This window comes from Theropithecus gelada, chromosome 7a (genome assembly GCF_003255815.1).
Source record: "Theropithecus gelada isolate Dixy chromosome 7a, Tgel_1.0, whole genome shotgun sequence".
Taxonomy (NCBI): Eukaryota; Metazoa; Chordata; class Mammalia; order Primates; family Cercopithecidae; genus Theropithecus; species Theropithecus gelada.
In genome coordinates this window covers 24343420-24366874 of record NC_037674.1, presented here as the reverse complement: position 1 = coordinate 24366874, position 23455 = coordinate 24343420, and the positions used below count along the sequence as shown (strand labels likewise).

The following is a 23455-nucleotide window of genomic DNA, read 5'->3' as shown; positions in this document are numbered from 1 at the left end:
GGCAGAGGTTGCAGTGAGCTGAGATTGTGCCATTGCTCTCCAGCCTGGGCAACAATAGCAAAACTCCGTCTCAAAAAAAAAAAAAAAAATCAATAATATGTTAGATAAGTTTAGTAATTGAGTCAAAGGACTTGAGAGTATCTCAATTACTCTATCAAGAATAGTTTCAACATATCCAGATCTGGCAATAGTAGTACATGTATTCACCTGTACTATTGGTTCTATACTTATATTTAAAGATACTAGATATAATTTTCAGGATAAAGGAAGATATTAAGAACTTAATTTCAATGGAAAATTTTTTAAACCTTATTGACAATCATGTGGAGTAATGCAGAACAAGGAATATATTAATAAAGTTTACATGAAGCTGTCTATTAAACACTTTTTCAAATTATCTGAATGTGATAAAATCCAGTTTGAATTTCTTTTCAATTACCCACCCATCTGAAGGTAGAACTATTAATAAAAATGAAATAGTAGGTGCAGAAATCCAAAAAATGGAGATGTGTGGATATGCCGCCATCCTTGAATAATTAAATTGTTTATGTTTTAGCATGTGAGAAATGACATTTCCTCTTTAAGACTGACTTTGAATAATTCAGTAGTAGAATACAAGAAATAACTTCCTCATTTTTCAATACTTCTAAGCATTAGAAAAAGTTTTTTTTAGGAGTTTGCCTTGAACTCTTTTTACTTAAAATGTGAAATATTTCAGGATGAAGATGGGTTTCAAGAACTAAATGAGAATGGAAATGCTAAGGATGAGAATATTCAACAAAAACTTTCTTCTAAAGTTGTAAGTGACTCTTTAAAAAGAAAAGCAAAATATAACATCTTTTGAACAATGGCTATGTTGAAGGGAAATATTAAAGATAAGTGTAAAGGCACATGGAGCAGCAGAGTGTGCAGGAGATGGTGTTTAGTACCTATCTTTAGTATTTCTTTCCAGCATAGCCTGCACAAAGATAATTCCCTATGAAATCCACAGTTCTGTTACTAAAGTACCATTAATTAAATGATATCATCATGCAACATACAGTCTGTACTGAAATTTTCCCAATTGTTTCAAAATTTTACTTTGGAGATATTTTGTTTTATTTCATTCAAGGATCCAGGCAACCATCACCCTCTGCATTAAGCTGTTTTGTCCCTTTATTATTTCCCAGTCTGAAATGGTCCCACTGTCAAATCCTGTTCTTTATGACATTGAATTCTTTCTTTTTTTTTCTGTAATGACATTGAATTCTTTGAAGAGTCTAGTCCAGTCATACTGCAGAACATCCCACATTCTGGATCCTTTTTCCTTATGATTGACTTTTATGGGGTCACTAACAAATGTTTTTTTCTGGTTATCATAGTTGGATGATTTACCTGAAAACTCACCAATCAATATAGTTCAGACTCCAATTCCCATTACCACCTCAGTTCCGAAACGTGCAAAAAGTCAGAAGAAGAAAGCTTTAGCAGCAGCCCTTGCCACAGCTCAAGAATATTCAGAAATAAGTATGGAGCAAAAAAAATTACAGGTACATATTCCTTTTTATGAACAAATGTGATAGTTTACTTGCTAGGTTCGATGGAATAAATAGAAGGAGTGATAAATATAGTCATCTTAAAATGCCACACTTTGATACTGTAACAAAAGCATTAATTTTTTATATGTATTTTGTAGGAAGCTTTATCAAAAGCAGCTGGAAAAAAGAATAAAACACCTGTGCAGCTAGATTTGGGGGACATGTTAGCTGCTCTGGAAAAACAACAGCAAGCAATGAAAGCACGGCAAATTACTAACACCAGACCTCTGTCATATACAGGTGATGTCATTAGTCTGAGCAATTTGCTGTTTGTCTCTGGTAATATATGTTAGATGTTGTTCATTGAAATTTTAAAAGTTTTATATATGTATGTATATATGTATGTGTGTGTGTGTGTGTGTATATATATATATGTGTGTGTGTGTGTGTGTGTATTTTAAGTAAGTCAGCTTAAACCACAAACCTTGAAATTCTCCATGCTCCTTTTCTTTCCACACCTAGTCCTTTAACATATCCTGTCTGTCCTGCCTGCAAAACGTATCCATACTCTAACTACTCACCAGATTTCCTGCCACCACAGTAGCCCCCATTATTGTATAATACTATACTGAGTAGCCTCCTTACTACTACCTGTTTTTCCCTCCCCCCAACCTCTAGTCTGTGTTAAAAGAGGTGACCTTTTTAAAATGTAAGCAGGATTATATCACTTCACTGCTCAGAATCCTCTAATAGTGCTTCATTTCACTTGGCATGAAGCCAGGCTCCTAACTAAAGCCATATTTTAGCTGACCCTATTACCTTTTTGCCGTTGTCACCATTTTGTCCTAACACACTCTGCTCTAGCCATGTTAGCAGTCCTCAGACACACCCAGCCTGATCCTAGCTCAGTATCTGTGGGCTTGCTCTTCCCTTTACCTCGGACGCTCTTTCCCCAGGTATCAGCATAGTTTGCTTCCCTCAGGTTCTTTAGATCTCTGCATAAATGTCAGTTGGTATGCATTTTGACTCACCCAAATTTTTTTCTTTTTCAAAATTGAAATTTAAAAAATCACAAGTAATCTGGCTTTCTTACATTATCCAGTTTAAAACTCACTTGCAAACAAGGGTTTTTATCAGATTGTGTGTGTGTATATGGGAAAATGATCTGGCTTTCTACTGAAACAGTAATTTCTATTTTAACAAACCTTGTCAGATTTAGAGCTCAGCTTTTCCATGTTCCCTCATTTCTTTTCATTGTCTTTTTAGAGGGTGAGGAATAGAACAAAGGAACAGGAAAGGTACCAATGTACAGTACCAGCACCGATGCTGAGAGGCAAAATTGAATTTTGTGTTTCTTCTGATCCTATGTGAAGGCACTATTACTTATTAGAAAGATAAATTACAATGTATAATTTTAACCTGTGTGCAAAATGTTTAAACCTATCTAGTTACCAGTCCACTGTCAACCTTTGCTTTGAGTAACTATTATTACAAATAGTACTGAATGTGTATAAAGCTTTAGACTTGCATGTTGAGCTGGGGAGAGTGGCAGTAATCTCTCACTGAAGAGGAAAAGTAGGGAATAAAACTGAGTTAGCAGTGTTCTGGAGGGGTGTGGCCTAGTAGCTAAAAGCAGGGGCTCTGGAATCCAGTTGCCTTTGTTTGAATCCTGTTCTTCCATGTGTTTCACTGGCAAGTTACTTAACCTTCCTGTGCTTCAGTTTCCTCACATTAATGTGAGAGTACCTGCTTCAGGATTGTCTTGAGAATTAGATGAGATGATATATGTAAAGTACTTAGAGTATCCGGGTTATAATCACTCAATAAATGTTTAATATTATTATGGAGACGAGATTGTTAACCTGTGATACGTCAGATGGCTTATTACAACTTCGATTTATTTAGTAACTGTTAATGTATTTGTTTATATATGTACATATATACAGTATATATACCGTATATATTATATGCATATATACAGTGTATGTACCGTATATATTATATACATATGTGGTATATAATGTATATATGTTATATGTGCAGTATACTGTATATGTTATATTATATATGGCATATATACTATATACAGTACACTATATATGTGATATACATATATACAGTATATACTGCTAAATATATGTTTGTATATACACATACTGTTAATATACATATATAAACATTTAGCAGTTGCTAAATGTTAATATATAATTATTAGAAATTATATAACTATATATTGTTTTATATATATCTTTTTTAATATATGTATACCCATATATACACATGTTCAAGAAAAGGATGAAACTGATCATGATGAAGAAGGATTATAGGGATATGATGGATTTGGAAACAGGTCAATGATGACTCCAAACTCTCTGTCTTGGATGACTGTGGTGGTGATAAGGGCTGCGATGTTACTACACAAGATAGGAATTATAGAAGAATTTTGTTGGGAAGAGCAGATGCTGCCTATTGTATTTTAAATGCTAGCACGGGAGATTCTGGTGGTTCCTATTTAGCATATAGTTATGAATGTATACTTTAGGTTACAAGTCAGTGAGTTTCAAATACAGATGATTGTTGAAGCTGTGGAAATCAGATTGTTGGGGGAAAGAAAAATTAGGAAAAAGATGTTCACAGACAAAGCCTTGTGGAATGCTCACATTTAAAGGATGAGAGGAAGAAGAACAAGAAACAGATTTGAGAAAGAATAAGAAAAATAAAGGAGTGTAATGTTACAGAAGGCAAGGATAGAATTTTGAGGAAAAGGATGTAGTCCTTGGTACCAAATGCTGAAGAAAACTAGAGTAGAGTGAAGAGTCAGAGAATTATATTTGGCAATTGCAAGATTATATGTGACCTTGACAATAAGTTTCAGGAGAATGGGTTGGGCAGAGGTCAAATTGTAATAATTTGAAAAGTGATAATGAGAGAAAAACTGTTTAGAAGTTTAATAGGGAAGGAAAGGGGAATGATGGCACCTTAGCTTGAAGGGAAGTCAGTCAAGGGAAGGGTTTAGTTGGTTTGTCTTTTTAAAAAACCCTTTCTTAGTTTTAGATAGAAAAATTTTAGCATCTTATTAGGGGATCAAGAAAAAAGTCAAGGGTCGGGGAGGAACTTGAAAGATGCAAGGGTGTAGGAATAGAGTTAGATCCTAGAGAAACTGAGATAGGATATTAAGAATAGAGACAGTCAGTGAGCCTTGGACACGAGTAAGGATGTCTGCCACCCCCTTTCAGGTGGTTTGTAAGTTTGTATTGGATAGCATCTTCTCAGGGAAGTGGCAGGAAAGCTCTGCTAGAGTGAGAGGATTGAGGTGGGGGATTTAGGAATAGTAAAGGATTGGAAGAAGTCAGTGTAAACTGAGGGTATCAGCCAGACATGAAAGAATTACTGAGGCCAGGTGCAGCAGCTCACGCCTGTAATCCCAGCACTTTGGGAGGCTGGTGCAGATGGATCACAAGGTCAAGAGATTGAGACCATCCTGGCCAACATGGTGAAACCCTGTCTCTACTAAAAATACGAAAATTAGCTGGGCATGGTGGTATGTGCCTGTAGTCGCAGCTACTCGGGAGGCTGAGGCAGGATAATTGCTTGAACCCAGGAGGCAGAGATTTCAGTGAGCCGAGATCGTGCCACTGCACTCCAGCCTGGGCGACAGAGTGAGACTCCGTCTCAAAAAATAAATAAATAAATAAAAATAATTACTGAATGGGACTGAGTACAGCTGAGTGGGTAAAATCATCATTCTTTACTGACCAACTGAAATAAGGAGAGAAGTGATAGATAAGATATCTTACATAAGGACAAATACCAGATTCAGTAGGAATAAGAACGAGTACAGCATTGTAAAGTTTCAAAGGTAGAATGGTTCTGACTGAAGACCAGTTGCAAGGAATTGCCATGTTTGAGGGTTGTACAGTAGAGTAGAACTAATTATTTATCCCTCTAATGGACCTCTAAATTGGTTCATTGCATTGGCTTAGTCTCTAAAGGATAGGTAAAAGCTGTATCTGAGGGACACTGCCTAGCCATGTGTAGTGCTCCTACTGTTATGATGTCGTTTTTTCCATGGGAGGAGGATGTTCTTGTTTTTGTAGTTATCATTGGAAATTTTGAAAGTATGTGGGATTGGCCCTAATGGTGAAACTAATGTTCCTCTTTGTTTTTAGTGGTTACTGCAGCTTCTTTTCACACTAAAGACTCTACTAATAGAAAACCTTTAACCAAAAGTCAGCCCTGTTTGACATCCTTTAATTCTGTGGACATTGCTTCTTCTAAAGCAAAAAAAGGAAAAGAGAAGGAAATAGCAAAACTAAAACGACCCACAGCACTTAAAAAGGTAAACCAAAATCTGGTGGGATATTTATTTTATAAGATGAATAAGGATTTTAATCTGTTTTGTAAAAGTAGGTTGTGGTGTCTTAGCTAACAGATTGTTGTGAGAAGTATTCATACACATGAATCTTGACGATAATGTGTTAATTAGAAGCTCAGGATATCATCAGTATCATGACTGTCTTTCTGTGTAGAACGGGACCCTGGAAAATGAATTATTTCTATAAAGTTAAAAAAAAGTTAAATATTTAGTATCCCAGAACATTAGACTCCAGGAATCAGAAGCCCTGGATTTCAGTACTAAGTTCAGTGCTATATGTCATTTTAGGCAACCATTTTACTCTCATCCTTCTCATCTATAAATTGGGCATCATATTTTATTTAACTCACCATTGTTAAGAGGTTCAAAATGAGATAATTTGGTTCCAGATAATTGAAAACTGTAGAATGTCAATCAAGTGTAACTGTATGACCTGGGTTCTAAACTTTTTAATTTACCCTTTTTTTTTTTGGAAACTAGTTTGTCACCCAGGATTTAAAGAATCAGATGGGTATGGTTTGATAGCTGTATATTCTATAATATAATTGCTTTTCTTTATTTTGTGTGCAGTACTTCCTTCAAGTTACAGTGTCTGAAATAACATTTGCCTTTTTGCCAGTTAGCCAAACTTCTCATGTTCATGTTTAAGTGAACTACTATACCTGTGTTTAATGTATATTGTCATCATTTGTACATAGTTGAAGAGTTATCAGTAATTAAAGACTGGTATAACTTTTAGGTTATTTTAAAAGAAAGAGAGGAAAAGAAGGGGCGCTTAACTGTGGACCATAATCTTTTGGGATCTGAGGAACCAACAGAAATGCACTTAGATTTTATTGATGATTTGCCACAGGAGATTGTTTCCCAGGAAGGTAAGGAGGTCCCCCTTTCTCCCCTCTCATGGAATGGTCTGAAATATTTTAATAGATATGTAAGCTATCACTAGTTATGCTCCTGATTGAAAGATGTGCTCCATATTTTACATAAATCTCTTTATTTTTTAGAGTGGTTTCTTTTAAAGATGCTTTTGTAGGGAGATGGTTAAAGAGAAGGGGACAGATGTTATATAGTAGGCCTATGACATTTTTGAGGCTTAAATCCTGAATTTGTAGTGAACCCTCAAAATTAAGATCTCACGAATGCACGAGATCTCTGGAATTGTCACAAGTATTTTCATTTTGTTTTCTTTTACGTCCAGAACACTGTTGGCTATCTTTCTTTGTGGGGCTATTTTTCATCGAGTCATTTTTGTTGATTTTCTTGCTTTTGTGGAATTAATACATATGCCACAATGCCACAATGAATGCAATTGCAAAGCAGAATCTAGTTGGTCAGTAAGATTCAGTGTCATACATTAAGTAGCAACACATGATTCCAATTGGTAACTTAGCAAAACCACAGATTTCTTCTAATATTTATACCACCACAGAAGAAAGATTTTTCTGCTAGTATATCTTTATTGCCCAAGTTTTTGCAACACATTTAAATCTGGTTTACATGTAGATTAAGCAACAATGTTTCATTGTTTTTAGAAAAATGAGTTGATTTCTAAGGATTGTTCACCAGAGAAGTTTGTTTAGGGTTCGCTTTTATTCTCAGTTTAATGATTCCCTGTTTTTAGGTGTAATCATCCATCCATTCATTCAGCAAATGTTTACTGAATGCTTACCCCATGTATTTTAGTAACTAGAGTAGCAAGAGGACGTTGGGGAATGTAATAAAGATATATATATAGTAGACAGGTCCTGCTGTTGAAGAACTTACAGCCTAGTAGGAAGGTAAGAAGATACATGTGGGCTGGGCGCAGTGGCTCACGCCTATAATCCTAACACTTTGGGAAGCCAAGATGGGCAGATCTCTTGAGCTCAGGAGTTCGAGACCAGCCTGGGCAACAAGGCGAAACCCTGTCTCTACAAAAAAAAATAGAAGAATTAGCTGGGCATGTTGACTTACGCTTACAGTCCAAGCTACTTGGGGCACTAAAGTGGGAGGATTGGTTGAGCCCAGGAGGTCGAGACAGCAATGAGTGGAGATCATGCCACTGCACTCCAGCCCGGATGACAAAGTGAGACCCTGTATCAAAAAGAAAGAAAGAAAAAAAAAAACCATGTGTAACTTTGCTAATTAATGGACTAGATATACAAATACGAGCTAATTTCTTGAGTTTGGCTGTTTGGGAAAGAAGCAGTAACTAAACGAAGGAGACAGTAGAGTCAAGAAATGGCATTTAATAATGTGGCTTCTTGAACACAGAAGCAAAGACCAAATAAGAGAGAAACCGGAGTGGTGCCTGGAGAATCAGGAGTGGTGTGGAGAGGGTGAGGTAGAATTTGTCAATGCCAGCAATAATGGGAAGTTTTAGATTGTTAAAAAAAAAAAAAAAAAAAAAGATTTCTAAGAAATAGATGGAAAACTAGAAATGAGGAAGTGAGTAATGTGATCTGGAAAGAGGTATAGATTTTTTTGTGTGTGTACGTGTGATAGAATCTCTGTTGTTGCCCAGGCTGGAGTGCAGTGGCGCGATCTCGGCTCGCTGCAACCTCCACCTCCCGGGTTCAAGCTATTCTTCTGCCTTAGCCTCCCGAGTAGCTGGGACTACAGGCATGTGCCACCATGCCCAGCTAATTTATTTGCATTTTTAGTAGAGACGGGGTTTCACCATGTTGGCCAGACTGGTCTTGAACCCTGGACCTCAAGTAATCTTCTGCCTTGGCCTCCCAGAGTGCTGGGATTACAGTCATGAGCCACCAGGCCTGGCCTAAGAGGTGCAGATTTTTGCTTTTTAATGTAAATTCTCTAGGAATACATGTTTTAGATAATGTATATTCTTCTTCGCCCCTGTGGAGACTTCTGGGCTATGCTTAACTTTTGAGAGAGAAGAAATTTTTTTTTTTAAAGAGATGGAAGTCTCACAGTGTTTCTCAGGCTGACCTGAAACTTCCAGATTCAAGCGATTTTCTCACCTCACCCTCCCGAGTAGCTGGGACCACAGGCATGCACCACCTCACCTGGCTAAGAGTATACTTCAACAGACAATAGGAGAATTTAATTTTTTTAGTGTATGGAACATGTTTATTTATGATATGAAAAATGCCCACTTTATTAGCTTCTGGAAAATTTGGAAATGACCCAAAAGACAATGGCCATTCTAAATTACATTGATCAACGTACAGCTTTTCAGCATTTGAAGTTTCTAAATTTTTTCCCTTCACTCCACATCTCCACAGATACTGGACTGAGCATGCCCAGTGATACTTCACTCTCTCCAGCAAGTCAGAACTCTCCGTACTGTATGACACCTGTGTCACAAGGCTCTCCAGCTAGTTCTGGAATAGGCAGTCCAATGGCATCTTCAACAATAACCAAAATCCACAGCAAAAGATTTAGAGAGTAAGTTTTATGCTCATTATTGAGGTTGAATAGTTTAAGGATCTTGATTGTAGTTGTGAATTTAGTATTGTCATTGTTACTCAGTGAGTCGAGCAGACAAAACACTAGAGATCTTTAACTCCTTTCGGATTTTGTTTAACAGCTGAGTTTATTTATTTAAAGCATTGCCTCTGTCTGCTGTTAGTATTCACGTGAGAGTGATTTGACAGTAAGTATATTCTCTTTATATCAGATAGTATTTCTATTTTAGAAATCTAGACTCTTAACATCTTATATATTAAATGTTGTACTATCAGTTTTCCTCCTACAACTGCTTTTGCTTTTTTGTTTATATTATTGTCCCTTCAAAAGATCACTCTAATCAATTAATAATAGGTTTCTAAGACCCTGTTATATGAAATGAACCTATTACATAAAACTATTTGTGCAAGTATTTCTAAGTTCTTAAATTGAGATAACTGGGGGATCACGGAATATGATACCCCATCTGTGGATAGCTTTAACAGTTATTGCTGTGAAAGATTTTTAAGATTTTAACATTTATGTTGATGAATTAATTTTACCTTTAGAAATGACATATGAAAGAATCCCAGGGTGAAAGTATAATCTGAGTCCAAATTACTTTGGTTTATTCTGTTCCGTTTCCTTATACCATTGTTTTTGAGCAAATACTTCTTGCCTAACTTTGGAAAGCTAATTAAATGTCAAATCACAGATGTGGAGCAAATGAAACACTTGGGGGATAAAATGTTATGTATGAAATGAACAGCTTGAAGGAAAAAAGGAAAAAAAGAATGAAGAAAATTGCATTTTGGGATGTTCTAGTCTGATTGCATTCTTGAATTTGGCATACTTTGACAGTTAAATGTTCCTCAGTCTCTCCATTTATATATATTCTTCTGAAGTAGTGTCATACTTGTACTTATTTAATTATTTTTCACAGAAATACAAAAAATTCCACTGCAAATTGTTTTGCACCAAAGAAGAACAGGCACAGATTTTCCCACTATATAATATAATTTAAAAGTAGAAATTTGCTTGCCTTGGTTATTCATAGGTAAGACACACCAATTCTCCCTATTAAGTACCTGCTTATGGTAGACATGAGGGACGATTACTAGAAAAGATGGAAAGAGCATACAGGAGAAGTATATACTTAGATGATTTCTTTATCCCAGAAATTAGGTACTTTAGTGGCCTAACACTTCTGACTTTCTGTTTCTCATGTTATAGTCATACATAATTTCACAGAGAGCCCTATTCATTTGCTTTGTCTGATGTAGAGGCATGTGATTTTTACCTCATGACCTCTTTGGTTTTGGCTTCAGTTTAATTATTGAGTTCATCCTCCATAGCCATAAATTTTCGGAGCTCTAGGGACCCTTGAGGCCATTTTACCTAGCTCCTTATTTTTATGACTGAGAAAGCCAATGCCCGGAAATCTATCCGAGCCCAGAGGAGGAATTGTTGGTAATAGGACATTCAGTTAGAAATCGTGTATCTTTCCTACTAGAAGCATCTTTAGTAACTCTTTACCAAAATCATTTGTTTTTATCTAATAGCAGCTGTCATTTGGTTTATATCCTTAGGAATTTAATAATTAGTAATTCTGATAGTCCTTAGGTTAACTTATCCTTTACATAAAATCTATCCGAATCAAGCTTGGCAAAGCCGCTGTAGCCAGACTGCCTCTCTAGATCCCTCCTCTCTGGGCATGGCATCTCTGAAAGAAAGGCAGCAGCCCCAGTCACGGGCTTACAGAGAAAACTCCCATCTGCCTGGATCAGAGCACCTGGGGGAAGGGGCAGCTGTGGACGCAGCTTCAGCAGACTTAAGTGTTCCTGTCTGCTGGCTCTGAAAGGAGCAGCGGATCTCCCAGCACAGCATTTGAGCTCTGCTAAGGGACAGACTGCCTCCTCAAGTGGGTCCCTGACCCCCGAGCCTCTGAATGGGAAACACCTCCCAGCAGGGGTTGACAGAAACCTCATAACAGGAGAGCTCCGGCTGGCATCTGGTGGGTGCCCTTCTGGGACGAAGCTTCCAGAGGAAGGAACTGGCAGCAATCTTTGCTGTTCTGTAGCCTCTGCTGGTGATACCCAGGCAAAAAGGGTCTGGAGTGGACCTCCAGCAAACTCCAGCAGACCTGCAGCAGAGGGGCCTGAGTGTTAGAAGGAAAACTAACAAACAGAAAGGAATAGCATCAACATCAACAAAAAGGATGTCCACACAAAAACCCCACTGAAGGTCACCAACATCAAAGACCAAAGGTAGATAAATCCACAAAGATGAGGAAAAGCCAGCACAAAAAGGCTGAAAATTCCAAAAACCAGAACGCCTCTTCTCCTCCAAAGGATCACAACTCCTCGCCAGCAAGGGAACAAAACTGGACGAAGAATGAGTTTGACAAATTGACAGAAGTAGGCTTCAGAAGGTGGGTAATAACAAACTCCTCCGAGCTAAAGGAGTATGTTCTACTTCAATGCAAGGAAGCTAAGAACCTTGAAAAAAGGTTAGAGGAATTGCTAACTAGAATAACTAGTTTAGAGAACATAATAAATTGCCTGATGGAGCTGAAAAACAGCACGAGAACTTCGTGAAGCATACACAAGTATCAATAGCTGAATCAATCGAGCGGAAGAAAGGATATCAGTGATTGAAGATGAAATTAATGAAATAAATTGTAAAGACAAGATTAGAGAAAAAAGAATGAAAAGGAACGAACAAAGCCTCCAAGAAATATGAAATATATGAAAAGGCCAAACCTACGTTAGATTGGTGTACCTGAAAGTGACGAGGAGAATGGAACCAAGTTGGAAAACACTCTTCAGGATATTATCCAGAACTTCCCCAACCTAGCATGACAGGCCAACATTCAAATTCAGGAAATACAGAGAACACCACAAAGATACTCCTCGAGAATAATAAGCCCAAGACACAAAGCATCAGATTCACCAAGGTTGAAATGAAGGAAAAAATGTTAAGGGCAGCCAGAGAGAAAGGCCGGGTTACCCACAAAGGGAAACCCAGCAGACTAACAGCAGATCTCTCTGCAGAAACCCTAAAAGCCAGAGTGGGACCAATATTCAACATTCTTAAAAGAAAAGAATTTTCAACCCAGAATTTCAAATTCAGCCAAACTGAGCTTCATAAACAAAGGAGAAATAAAATCCTATACAGACAAGTAAATGCTGAGAGATTTTGTCACCACCAGGCCTCCCTTACAAGAGCTGCTGAAGGAAGCACTAAATATGGAAAGGAAAAACCAGTACCAGCCACTGTAAAAACATACTAAATTGTAGACCATCGACACTATGAAGAAACTGCATCAACTAAGGGGCAAAATAACCAGCTAGCATCATAATGACAGGATCAGATTCACACATAACAATATTAACTGTAAATGTAAATGGGCTAAATGCCCCAATTAAAAGACACGGACTGTCAAATTGGATAAAGAGTCAAGAGCCATTGGTGTCCTGTATTCAGGAGACCCATCTCACATGCAAAGACACACATAGGCTCAAAATAAAAGGATGGAGGAATATTTACCAAGCAAATGGAAAGCAAAAAAAAAAAAAAAAAAAAAGCAGGGGTTGTAATCCTCCTCTCTGATAAAACAGACTTTAAACCAATAAGATCAAAAGAGACAAAGAAGGGCATTACATAATGGTAAAGGGATCAGTGCATCAAGATGAGCTAACTATCCCAAATATATATGCACCCAATACAAGAGCACCCAGATTCATAAAGCAAGTCTTTAGAGACCTACAAAGAGACTTAGACTCCCACACAACAATAGTGGGAGACTTTTTTTTTTTGCGATGGAGTCTTGCTCTGTCACCCAGGCTGGAGTGCAGTGGCACTATCTCAGCTCATTGCAACCTCCACCTCCCGAGTTCAAGCGATTCTCCTGCCTCAGCCTCCTGAATAGCTGGGACTACAGGCCCATGCCACCACGCCTGGCTAATTTTTGTATTTTTAGTAGAGACAGGGTTTCGCCATGTTGGCCAGGCTGGTCTTAGTGTTCTGACCTCAGGTGATCCACCCACCTTGGTCTCCCAAAGTGCTGGGATTACAGGCGTGAGCCACTGCACCCAGCCAATAGTGGGAGACTTTAATACCCCACTGTCAATATTAGACAGATCAACAAGACAGAAAATTAATAAGGATATTTAAGACTTGAACTCAGCTCTGGACCAAGCGGACCTATTAGACGTCTACGTAACTCTCCACCCCAAATCACAAATTATACATTCTTCTCAGCACCACATCGCACTTATTCTAAAATTGACCACATAATTGGAATGTAAAACCCTCCTCAGCAAATGCAAAAGAATGGAAATCATAAAAAACAGTCTCTCAAAACAAGTGCAGTCAAATTAGAACTCAGGATTAAGAAACTCACTCAAAACTGCACAACTACATGGAAACTGAACAACATGTTCCTGAATGACTACTGGGTAAATAACGAAATTAAGGCAGAGATAAATAAGTTCTTTGAAACCAATGAGAACAAAGACACAATGTACTAGAATCTCTGGGACACAGCTAAAGCAGTGTTTAGAGGAAAATTTATAGCACTAAATCCCTACAGGAGAAAGTGGGAAAGATCTCAGATCAACACCCTAACGTCACAATTAAAAGAACTAGAGAAGCAAGAGCAAACAAATTGAAAAACTAGCAGAAGACAAGAAATAACTGAGATCAGAGCAGAACTAAAGGAGACAGAGACACAAAAAAACCCTTCAAACAATCAGTGAATCTAGGAGCTGGTTTTTTGAAAAGGTTAACAAAATAGACCACTAGCCAGACTAATAGAAAAGAGAGAAGAATCAAATAGACACAATAAAAAATGATAAAGGGGATATCACCACTGATTCCATAGAAATACAAACTACCATCAGAGAATACTATAAACACCTCTATGCAAATAAACTAGAAAATCTAGAAGAAATGGATAATTTCCTGGACACATACACCCTCCCAAGACTAAACCAGGAAGAAGTTGAATCCCTGAATAGAGCAATAACAAGTTCTGAAATTGAGGCAGTAATTAATAGCCTACCAGCCAAAAACCCAGAACCGGATAGATTCACAGCTGAATTCTACCAGAGTTACAAAGAGGAGCTGGTACCATTCCTTCTGAAACTATTCCAAACAATAGAAAAAGAGGAACTCCTCCCTAACTCATTTTATGAGGCCTACTTCATCCTGATACCAAGACCTGGCAGACACACAACAGAAAAAGAAAATTTCAGGCCAATATCCCTGATGAACATTGATGCAAAAATCCTCAATAAAATACTGGCAAAACAAATGCAGCAGCACATCAAAAAGCTTATCCACCACGATCAAGTCGGCTTCATCCCTTCGATGCAAGGCTGGTCCACCATATGCAAATCAATAAACATAATCCATCACATAAACAGATCCAATGATAAAACTCACATGATTATCTCAATAGATGCAGAAAAGCCCCTCAATAAAATTCAACAGCCCTTCATGCTAAAAACTCTCAAAAAACTAGGTATTGATGGAATGTATCTCAAAATAATAAGAGCTATTTGTGACAAACCTACAGCCAATATCATACTGAATGGGCAAAAGCTGGAAGCATTCCCTTTGAAAACCAACACAAGACAAGGATGCCCTCTCTCTCACCACTCCTATTCAACATAGTGTTGGAAGTTCTGGCCAGGGCAATCAGGCAAGAGAAAGAAATAAAGTGTATTCAAATAGGAAGAGAGGAAGTCGAATTGTCCCTGTTTGCAGATGACATGATTGTATATTTAGAAAACCCCATCGTCTCAGCCCCAAATCTCCTTAAGCTGATAAGCGACTTCAGCAAAGTCTCAGGATACAAAATCAATGTGCAAAAATCACAAGCATTCCTATACACCAATAATAGACAAACGGAGAGCCAAATCATGAGTGAACTCCCATTCACAGTTGCTACAAAGAGAATAAAATACCTAGGAATCCAACTTAACAAGGGATGTGAAGGACCTCTTCAAGGAGAACTACAAACCACTGCTCAAGGAAATGAGAGGACACAAACAAATGGAAAAACATTCCATACTCATGGATAGGAAGAATCAGTATTGTGAAAATGACCATACTGCCCAGAGTAATTTATAGATTCAGTGCTACCCCCATCAAGCTACCATAGACTTTCTTCACAGAATTAGAAAAAACTACTTTAAACTTCATATGGAACCAAAAAAGAGTCCATATAGCCAAGACAATCCTAAACAAAAAGAACGAAGCTGGAGGCATCACACTACCTGACTTCAAACTTTACTACAAGGCTACAGTAACCAAAACAGCATGGTACTGGTACCAAAACAGATACATAGACCAATGGAACAGAACAGAGGCCTCAGAAATAACTCCACACATCTACCACCATCTGATCTTTGACAAACCTGACAAAAACAAGCAATGGGGAAAGGATTCCCTATTTAATAAATGGTGTTGGGAAAACTGGCTAGCCATATGCAGAAAACTAAAACGGGACCCCTTTCTTACACCTTATAGAAAAGTTAACTCAAAATGGAGTAATGGCTTAAACATAAAACCTAAAACCATAAAAAACCTGGAAGAAAACCTAGGCAGTAGCATTCAGGACATAGGCATGGGCAAAGACTGCATGACTAAAACACCAAAAGTAATGGCAACAAAAGCCAAAATTGACAAATGGGATCTAGTTAAACTGAAGAGCTTCTGCACAGCAAAAGAAACTATCATCAGAGTGAACAGGCAGCCTACAGAATGGGAGAAAATTTTTGCAATCTATCCATCTGACAAAGGGCTAATATTAGAATCTACAAAGAACTTAAACAAATTTACAAGAAAAAACAACCCCATCAAAAAGTGGGCAAAGGATATGAACAGACACTTCTCAAAAGAAGACATTTATGCGGCCAAGAAACATGAAAACTCATCATCATTGGTCATTAGAGAAATGCAAGTCAAAACCACCATGAGATACCATCTCATGCCAGTTAGAATGGCAGTCATTAAAAAGTCAGGAAACAACAGACACTAGAGAGGATGCAGAGAAATAGGAATGCTTTTACACAGTTGGTATGAGTGTAAATTAGTTCAACCATTGTGGAAGACTGTGTCGATTCCTCAAGGATCTAGAATCAGAAATACCATTTGACCCAGCAATCGCATTACTGGGTCTATACCCAAAGGATTCTAAATCACTCTGCTATAAAGACACATGCACACGTATGTTTATTGCAGCACTATTCACAATAGCAAAGACTTGGAACCAACCCAAATGCCCATCAGTGATAGACTGGATAAAGAAAATGTGGCACATACACACCATGGAATACTATACAGCCATAAAAAAGGATGAGTTCATGTTCTTTGCAGGGACATGGATGAAGCTGGAAACCATGATTCTCAGCAAACTAACACAGGAACAGAAAACCAAACACTGCATGTTTTCACTCGTAAGTGGGAGTTGAACAATTAGAACACATGGACACGGGGAGGGGAACATCACACACTGGGGCCTGTCGGGGTGGGAGGTGGAGAGGGATAGCATTAGGATAAATACCTAATGTAGATGACAGGTTGATGGATGCAGCAAACCACCATGACACGTGTATACCTGTGTAACAAACCTGCATATTCTGCACGTGTATCCCAGAACTTAAAGGATAATTAAAAAAAAAAAAAAAAAGAATACAACGTGGAAGACAACAAATATATTTGTTGATTTATCAGATATTTTTAAGTGCTTAGTATGTGCCTTTTTCTAGGTGATGGGGATAAAGTGATGAATAAAACCAGTGTCATAATAAAAGCAAGCATTTATTGAATACTTAAAAAAAATTTCGGAATCAAATCTGCCTATTTGAAATGCAGAAACAAGGAATATCTGTATCACCCTTCTGTTTTTGTAATTGACTGAAGAATTTAAGAAGTTTTAAACACTTCTTTAAAAGACTTTTCATGAAAACTTCTTGCCAGATATATTTTCTCTTAGAGATATTTCCTTAAGGTAGTTTTATAACTATAGGGGAAAAATTAGGATGGAGTTACCCATTTTGGTTTTCTTTACAGGTATTGTAATCAGGTTCTTTGTAAAGAGATTGATGAATGTGTGACTCTTCTTCTCCAAGAGCTTGTCAGTTTCCAGGAACGCATCTACCAAAAAGATCCTGTGAGAGCAAAAGCAAGGAGACGACTCGTTATGGGTCTAAGAGAAGTTACCAAACATATGAAGTTAAACAAGATCAAGTGTGTTATAATTTCTCCAAACTGTGAAAAAATCCAGTCAAAAGGTATGCGCTTTTTGCTTTTGAAGTGTTTTGATAGTATAGCTGTAGGATATTCAGTGAATATAAAGTGGAAGCCATATGTCTTTCTCATCAGAGTTTAGGTATAAAGCAGAATATTGGAGCATGAGAAAAGAAAATGCAGTCTTTCAATACCTGAAATTAAGTAGTAGAATTGAGACTGGATTGTAAATAAAATCCTCATGTATGAACACCAGTGGAAGATTTCAGTTTGGCCCACCAACTGTCCCTTCTGTTGTGATCAGATGGAGGTCTAGCCAGAATGCATTTCTTCTGCAAATATATTCTGCTTTTAAAATTTTATGGTGGTGATTTGTCTCTCAGCAGCAGTTTCATTTAGAGGCACTTATGCAAACCAGCACACAAGTACTTTGAACTACATCATGCATCCTTATTTGTCCTTTTTGATGGGCAACTTTAGGTGACCATAGTAGACAAAGCAGGTAGAAGTAGTAGGCATATGCATGGCGAGGAATATCAGTGAGACCAGTAATGTATAATCGATCTCATTGCATTGTGAGAGATCTTTTCTTGAACTGAAAGATTTGCGAGTCAGCCATTAACAATTTTAATTAATTTCTTTATAGTAAATATTTGCTGAATTGCAGTTTGATTGCTGCTATGCTAATCCCTGTGGAGAAAGAAAAACACTGGATTTGAGGGAATTTGGAATTTAATAGGGGAGAAAGAAAATACATATATACTTCCATATGTAGTATAAAATCAAATAGGATAATGTGTGTAACAGCGTAAGTGCTACAAGCGTTCATAGAATTCTTTGCTGCAATGTTTTATGCTTTAGCTGTCGGGTGTGCAAGTAGCTCCATGTAGGCAACAACTAAAAGCCTTTGTGTGTGTTGATTTTCTCAGGTGGTCTAGATGAGGCCCTCTATAATGTTATAGCCATGGCACGGGAACAAGAAATTCCTTTTGTGTTTGCCCTTGGAAGGAAAGCACTAGGACGCTGTGTGAACAAGCTGGTTCCTGTTAGCGTAGTGGGAATCTTCAACTACTTTGGTGCTGAGGTAAGAATTTAGAAGACACACACTCTTGCTCTCCAGCACATCCCCCAGATAGCACATTTTTCAATTGACATATGCCAGTGTTATGTTTAAGCATTTGAAGGAGTGAGTTGACAACCCTCAAAGAATGAGTGGAAATTTTTTGAGTATTACATTTCCTTTTTTAGTGGTGGAAAAGATTTATGTAGATGAATCCTAAAGCATTTTGAAAAGGTTTTAGTTCCTATTTCTGCCAAAGTGGTTTTTTCTTCCGGGCTCAACTGCATAGTACTTGGTAATTTATTTTACTGCTGGTTAAAGATATCTGATATTATGTAATGTAATTTCTTCAGTCTCTAGATGGGTATATTTTGTGCTACTAGGAATCAGGAGACAAAAGAATCCTTTAATTGGAAGGGATTTTCCTTTAGAAAATGGAATTTCTAAACCAATTGTCACAATAGTTGTACCCATGATACTATCAACCATCATCTCTCTGGCAATCTGCTAATATTGATCTTTATCTATAGGAGCTGATAATATAATGGTTATTAATTTAGCATAATGCTCATCAATGTAGTGTTTAAGACTGTTTTTTTACGAAGGTGATTCTAAAGTACTTTGTGATATCATTGACAGACTGTTTTTGCCAACCACACTATTTTTGTGTGTCTATCCAGTCACCATGTTTGCATATCCTACATTCCCCTGTCCATTCTGTTTCTTTCCCACCACCCATGAAATTCTCTACCCACCTGCTCTATGAGCATATAAATAATATTTGTGCTCCCACAATAGCCCATGCTTTTGTCACGTTTAGCATAACACACTGCCTTGCTGTAGGTTATGTATGTTTCTTTCCCTTTAACTGTGAATTCCTTGGTGACAGCCCCCTTCCTTTGTCTTTATATTCCTGACACCTTTCACATTGCTTGAGTATAAGCAGGCAATAAATGTTTGTTGAATGAAATTGTGAGATAGATGTATATCTGCCCACTATGCTAGACTATATGTGAGAATTTCTTGCCTGTTAGCCCAGTCACTTGGGAGGCTGAGGTGGGAGGAGCGCTTGACCCCAGGAGTTCCAGACCAGCTTGGTATATTATCAAGTATGTCTATTCACAGTGAATGGTAGTGCACCTGTTACTTTTACCATCTTATACAACTAATCTTTGAATTAAGCTTCCAATCTTTACCCTCACATTCAAGGCTTTTATTCCTTGATCTTAGCATCTCTCTTCAGTTTTTCTTCTCTTTCCTTATATTCTTTTATTCCTAACAATTTATTTCTTTTTTTATATTGTAAAACCAATGTTAAACTCACATATCCATTTGCATGTTTTCTTTTTACTGTTTTCACTTCAATGCATGGTTTATTAAACACTGCAAATATTTGTCAAGCCTGTTACATGTAACCACATAGGGGCTGTCATTTTTTTTTTAATAGAATCTGTCTTCCTTTTTAAAAATAATAAATCCTGAATATATTTTTTTACACTACCAGTAGGTAACACCCACCACTCTTCAAAATTAATACAATTAGCAGCATCCTATATTATACCTGCTATTTTAAACAGTTTAAAGTGCAGCTGGATAAAGGAGGCTACTTATATTTTTCCTTCTTGAGATGAATTTTCAGAGACGTATTATTCTACAGCAATGTAGCACTTTTTGCCATGCTTTCATCTCAAGGTTTATACTTACTATAAAATTAAACAGATTCTCAAAAATGTCCAGGTTATGTTTAATTCTTTGAAATTCTTTACTTAATGTTGTATGTTGCATTGTGATACTAAATTGGTCATTTAACAGGAGTTGGATGCTGTAGAATTATGGCATAACTAAAAGTCATATAGATTGGCCTTCTGGTGGCTGTGGAAACTTAAATCTTTGGACATCATTAGGTATCATAGTTATTGAAGTACAACTTTAATGCTATATGAATTTTGCCATCTTATTATTATTAATTTTTTTTGAGGTGGAGTTTCACTCTTGTTGCCCAGGCTGGAGTGCAATGGCATGATCTCGGCTCACCGCAACCTCTGCCTCCTGGGTTCAAGTGATTCTCCTGCCTCAGCCTCCCGAGTAGCTGGGATTACAGGCATGCACCACCATGCCTGGCTAATTTTGTAGTTTTAGTAGAGATAGGGTTTCTCTTTGTTGGTCAGGGCTGGTCTCGAACTCCTATCTTCAGGTGATCCACCCACCTCGGCCTTCCAAAGTGCTGGGATTACAGGCATGAGCCACTATGCCCAGCCGAATTTTGCCATCTCATTAAATGTGAGTATGCTCAGTGTACCTACCACTTCACGGAAATTATTTATTTTGTTCCTATTTTTGTTTCAGCAATGAAAGAACTTCTGGTTTTTTTAGCTCCATATTCTACTTCCAGGCCCTATATTCTAATTTGCATTTGGCCCAGTAGTCATGCTTTTCTATCTTGTGTTATATTTTCATCATCTTCAAGGTCCTAGCTATCCATATTATCACCAGCTTACTTTTGTCATCTAGTTCTTCCAAAAAATAAACAATACAGGAAAATTTAATTCCTATAGAGATTGCCATCTCCTTCTACATTCCTGAACATCACTCAGAATACACTCATTCCCTTATATTGTAACCCAGATAAGATTCTTTACTGCTCCCCTAACAAGCCTTATACTTTTCTTATGTCTGTAGCTTTATTAATGATTTTGCATATTTGGCTTTGAAGGCCCTGATTTCACCCCTCAAAATTGTACCGTTTTCCAGGCCAATGCTGATGTCATCTTCCCTTCATGACTTCCTCAGTGATGCCCAGCAGTTTAGAGTTGATGTCTCATCTAAAAGCCGTAACACTTTACACCTCTCAAGGCATTTAAGGTATTATGCCTTGGATTATAGGTGTCTCTTACCATCTTTTTCCAGCCACATAGAAGGTTCCTTGAGAGTAGAGTTGATGTTCAGTCATCTTTGTACCCTCTGTAGTGGCAGACACTAAAGGAAGAGTGCACTTGTTGAATGTTGTAAGAACTTTTAATATATCACATTTAGTGGCTAGTGTTGGAATCAAGAAATTTCCTCAGACTTGTGAGAATTAAACAGTAAATATAAGTTATAGAGTAATTTCATAAGGTTCTGTGGTTTGCATACCATTTGGATTTTATCCCCATTGAAAGTATGTCTGACCCTGAAACAAACAGTAGAGATATTTATTATCCATAATAGGAATAAAAAGTATAACAAAAAATGGATTAATCAAAATACTCTTTCTTTTCAGAGCCTGTTTAATAAGTTAGTAGAACTCACTGAGGAAGCCAGGAAAGCATATAAAGATATGGTTGCAGCAATGGAACAGGAGCAGGCTGAGGAAGCCTTGAAGAATGTGAAGAAGGTGCCACACCACATGGGACATTCTCGGAACCCCTCTGCAGCAAGTGCCATTTCTTTCTGCAGTGTCATTTCTGAACCCATCTCTGAAGTAAATGAAAAGGAATATGGTAAGTTGTTGAATACTATTTTAAATGACCTAAACTATGAGATGATTTCTATTCTGCCTTTTATTTCTATCTTTATTCTTGACTAGTCAAATGTTGCTCGAAATTTGGTTTAAAACATTGCATTAAACATGTTCATTAAAAATCAGGAGAATATTTGGGACTGAGACTTCTTATGAGACACTGGAATTTAATCACAGTTCCAAATTTTTAAAAAAGCCTCGGGGGCTTTAAAAAGCAAAACACACCGTACTTGTGACCTGTCACTAAGTAAACACTAGGAAGTTTTATTCCAATACTTTATGCTCAGTTACTAAAATTTTATATTTCCTAAGGGGTGGTCTGAAGGTAGTGAATTATCTAATTTGTTCACAGTCAGTTATAGATTGATCTCCTTTGTTCTGCTCTTTCCCCGCTTCTCACTACTGCACTAATCTTAAAAAGAAAAAATTTTTTTTTTTTTTTTTTTTTTTTTTTGAGACGGAGTCTCGCGCTGTCGCCCAGGCTGGAGTGCAGTGGCGTGATCTCGGCTCACTGCAAGCTCCGCCTCCCGGGTTCACGCCATTCTCCTGCCTCAGCCTCCTGAGTAGCTGGGACTACAGGCGCCCACCACCGCGCCCGGCTAATTTTTTGTATTTTTTTTAGTAGAGACGGGGTTTCACTGTGGTCTCGATCTCCTGACCTTGTGATCCGCCCGCCTCGGCCTCCCAAAGTGCTGGGATTACAGGCGTGAGCCACCGCGCCCGGCCAAAAAAATTTTAATGTTGTATTTACTAAGTAAACTACAGACCTGAATGTTATTCACTCTAAGCTTGTAAAACCTAGACATGATATTTGCCTTAAGTAAAGTCTGATTGTAATCAAAAAGAGATACAGACTAAAAAATAGTACTTAATGTTTAACATTTGTTTATTGAAGTCTACATCTCAGTCGTTTCTTTGCCTTATAGTCTATAAAACTTTGAGTTCTTTAATTCTCTTTCTTGGTTTAGTTTATGATTTGTTTTCCCTATGTAACTTTCTTTGTTCTTCTTTTCTTAAAATTTAAATAGTATAGCCACCTTCTTTCATTTGACTCTTTGTTCGTTCTTTTTTTCTTTTCTCTGGGAGGTTATCAAATAGCTTGTTGCCACCTAAAATTTAACATGTAAAAAGAGTGAGTCCTCATTTTCTTCCCATACTCCCCTTCCTGGCCTCCCTGTCTGTGATTGTAGTTAGATGTTTGGAATGCTTTCAATAAAGCTTCAGAGCAGAGGCAATTTACAAGTTGTTGTGGGCCCTTAGGAAACTATTGGCCAGGGACAGGTGATACTGGTTTAGAGGCAGCCATGTTTCTTTTGCAGGAGTGATACTAGTTGAAAATTAAGAAGATAAAGGGA

The 23455-nt window shown here is 37.5% G+C and overlaps 1 protein-coding gene across 2 annotated transcripts in view; it reads left to right on the top strand.

Moving 5' to 3' along the window:
• Window positions 1-23455, top strand: part of SECISBP2L (SECIS binding protein 2 like) — a 58649-nt gene that overhangs the window by 28543 nt on the left and 6651 nt on the right. For both annotated transcript variants that reach the window (XM_025390500.1, XM_025390499.1), the window contains 9 exons: window positions 719-799; window positions 1362-1529; window positions 1676-1817; window positions 5687-5856; window positions 6632-6764; window positions 9120-9282; window positions 17365-17585; window positions 18471-18625; window positions 21861-22080. In XM_025390500.1, coding sequence (XP_025246285.1) covers window positions 719-799; window positions 1362-1529; window positions 1676-1817; window positions 5687-5856; window positions 6632-6764; window positions 9120-9282; window positions 17365-17585; window positions 18471-18625; window positions 21861-22080 — 1453 coding nt within the window. The remainder of the gene's footprint in view (window positions 1-718; window positions 800-1361; window positions 1530-1675; window positions 1818-5686; window positions 5857-6631; window positions 6765-9119; window positions 9283-17364; window positions 17586-18470; window positions 18626-21860; window positions 22081-23455) is intronic.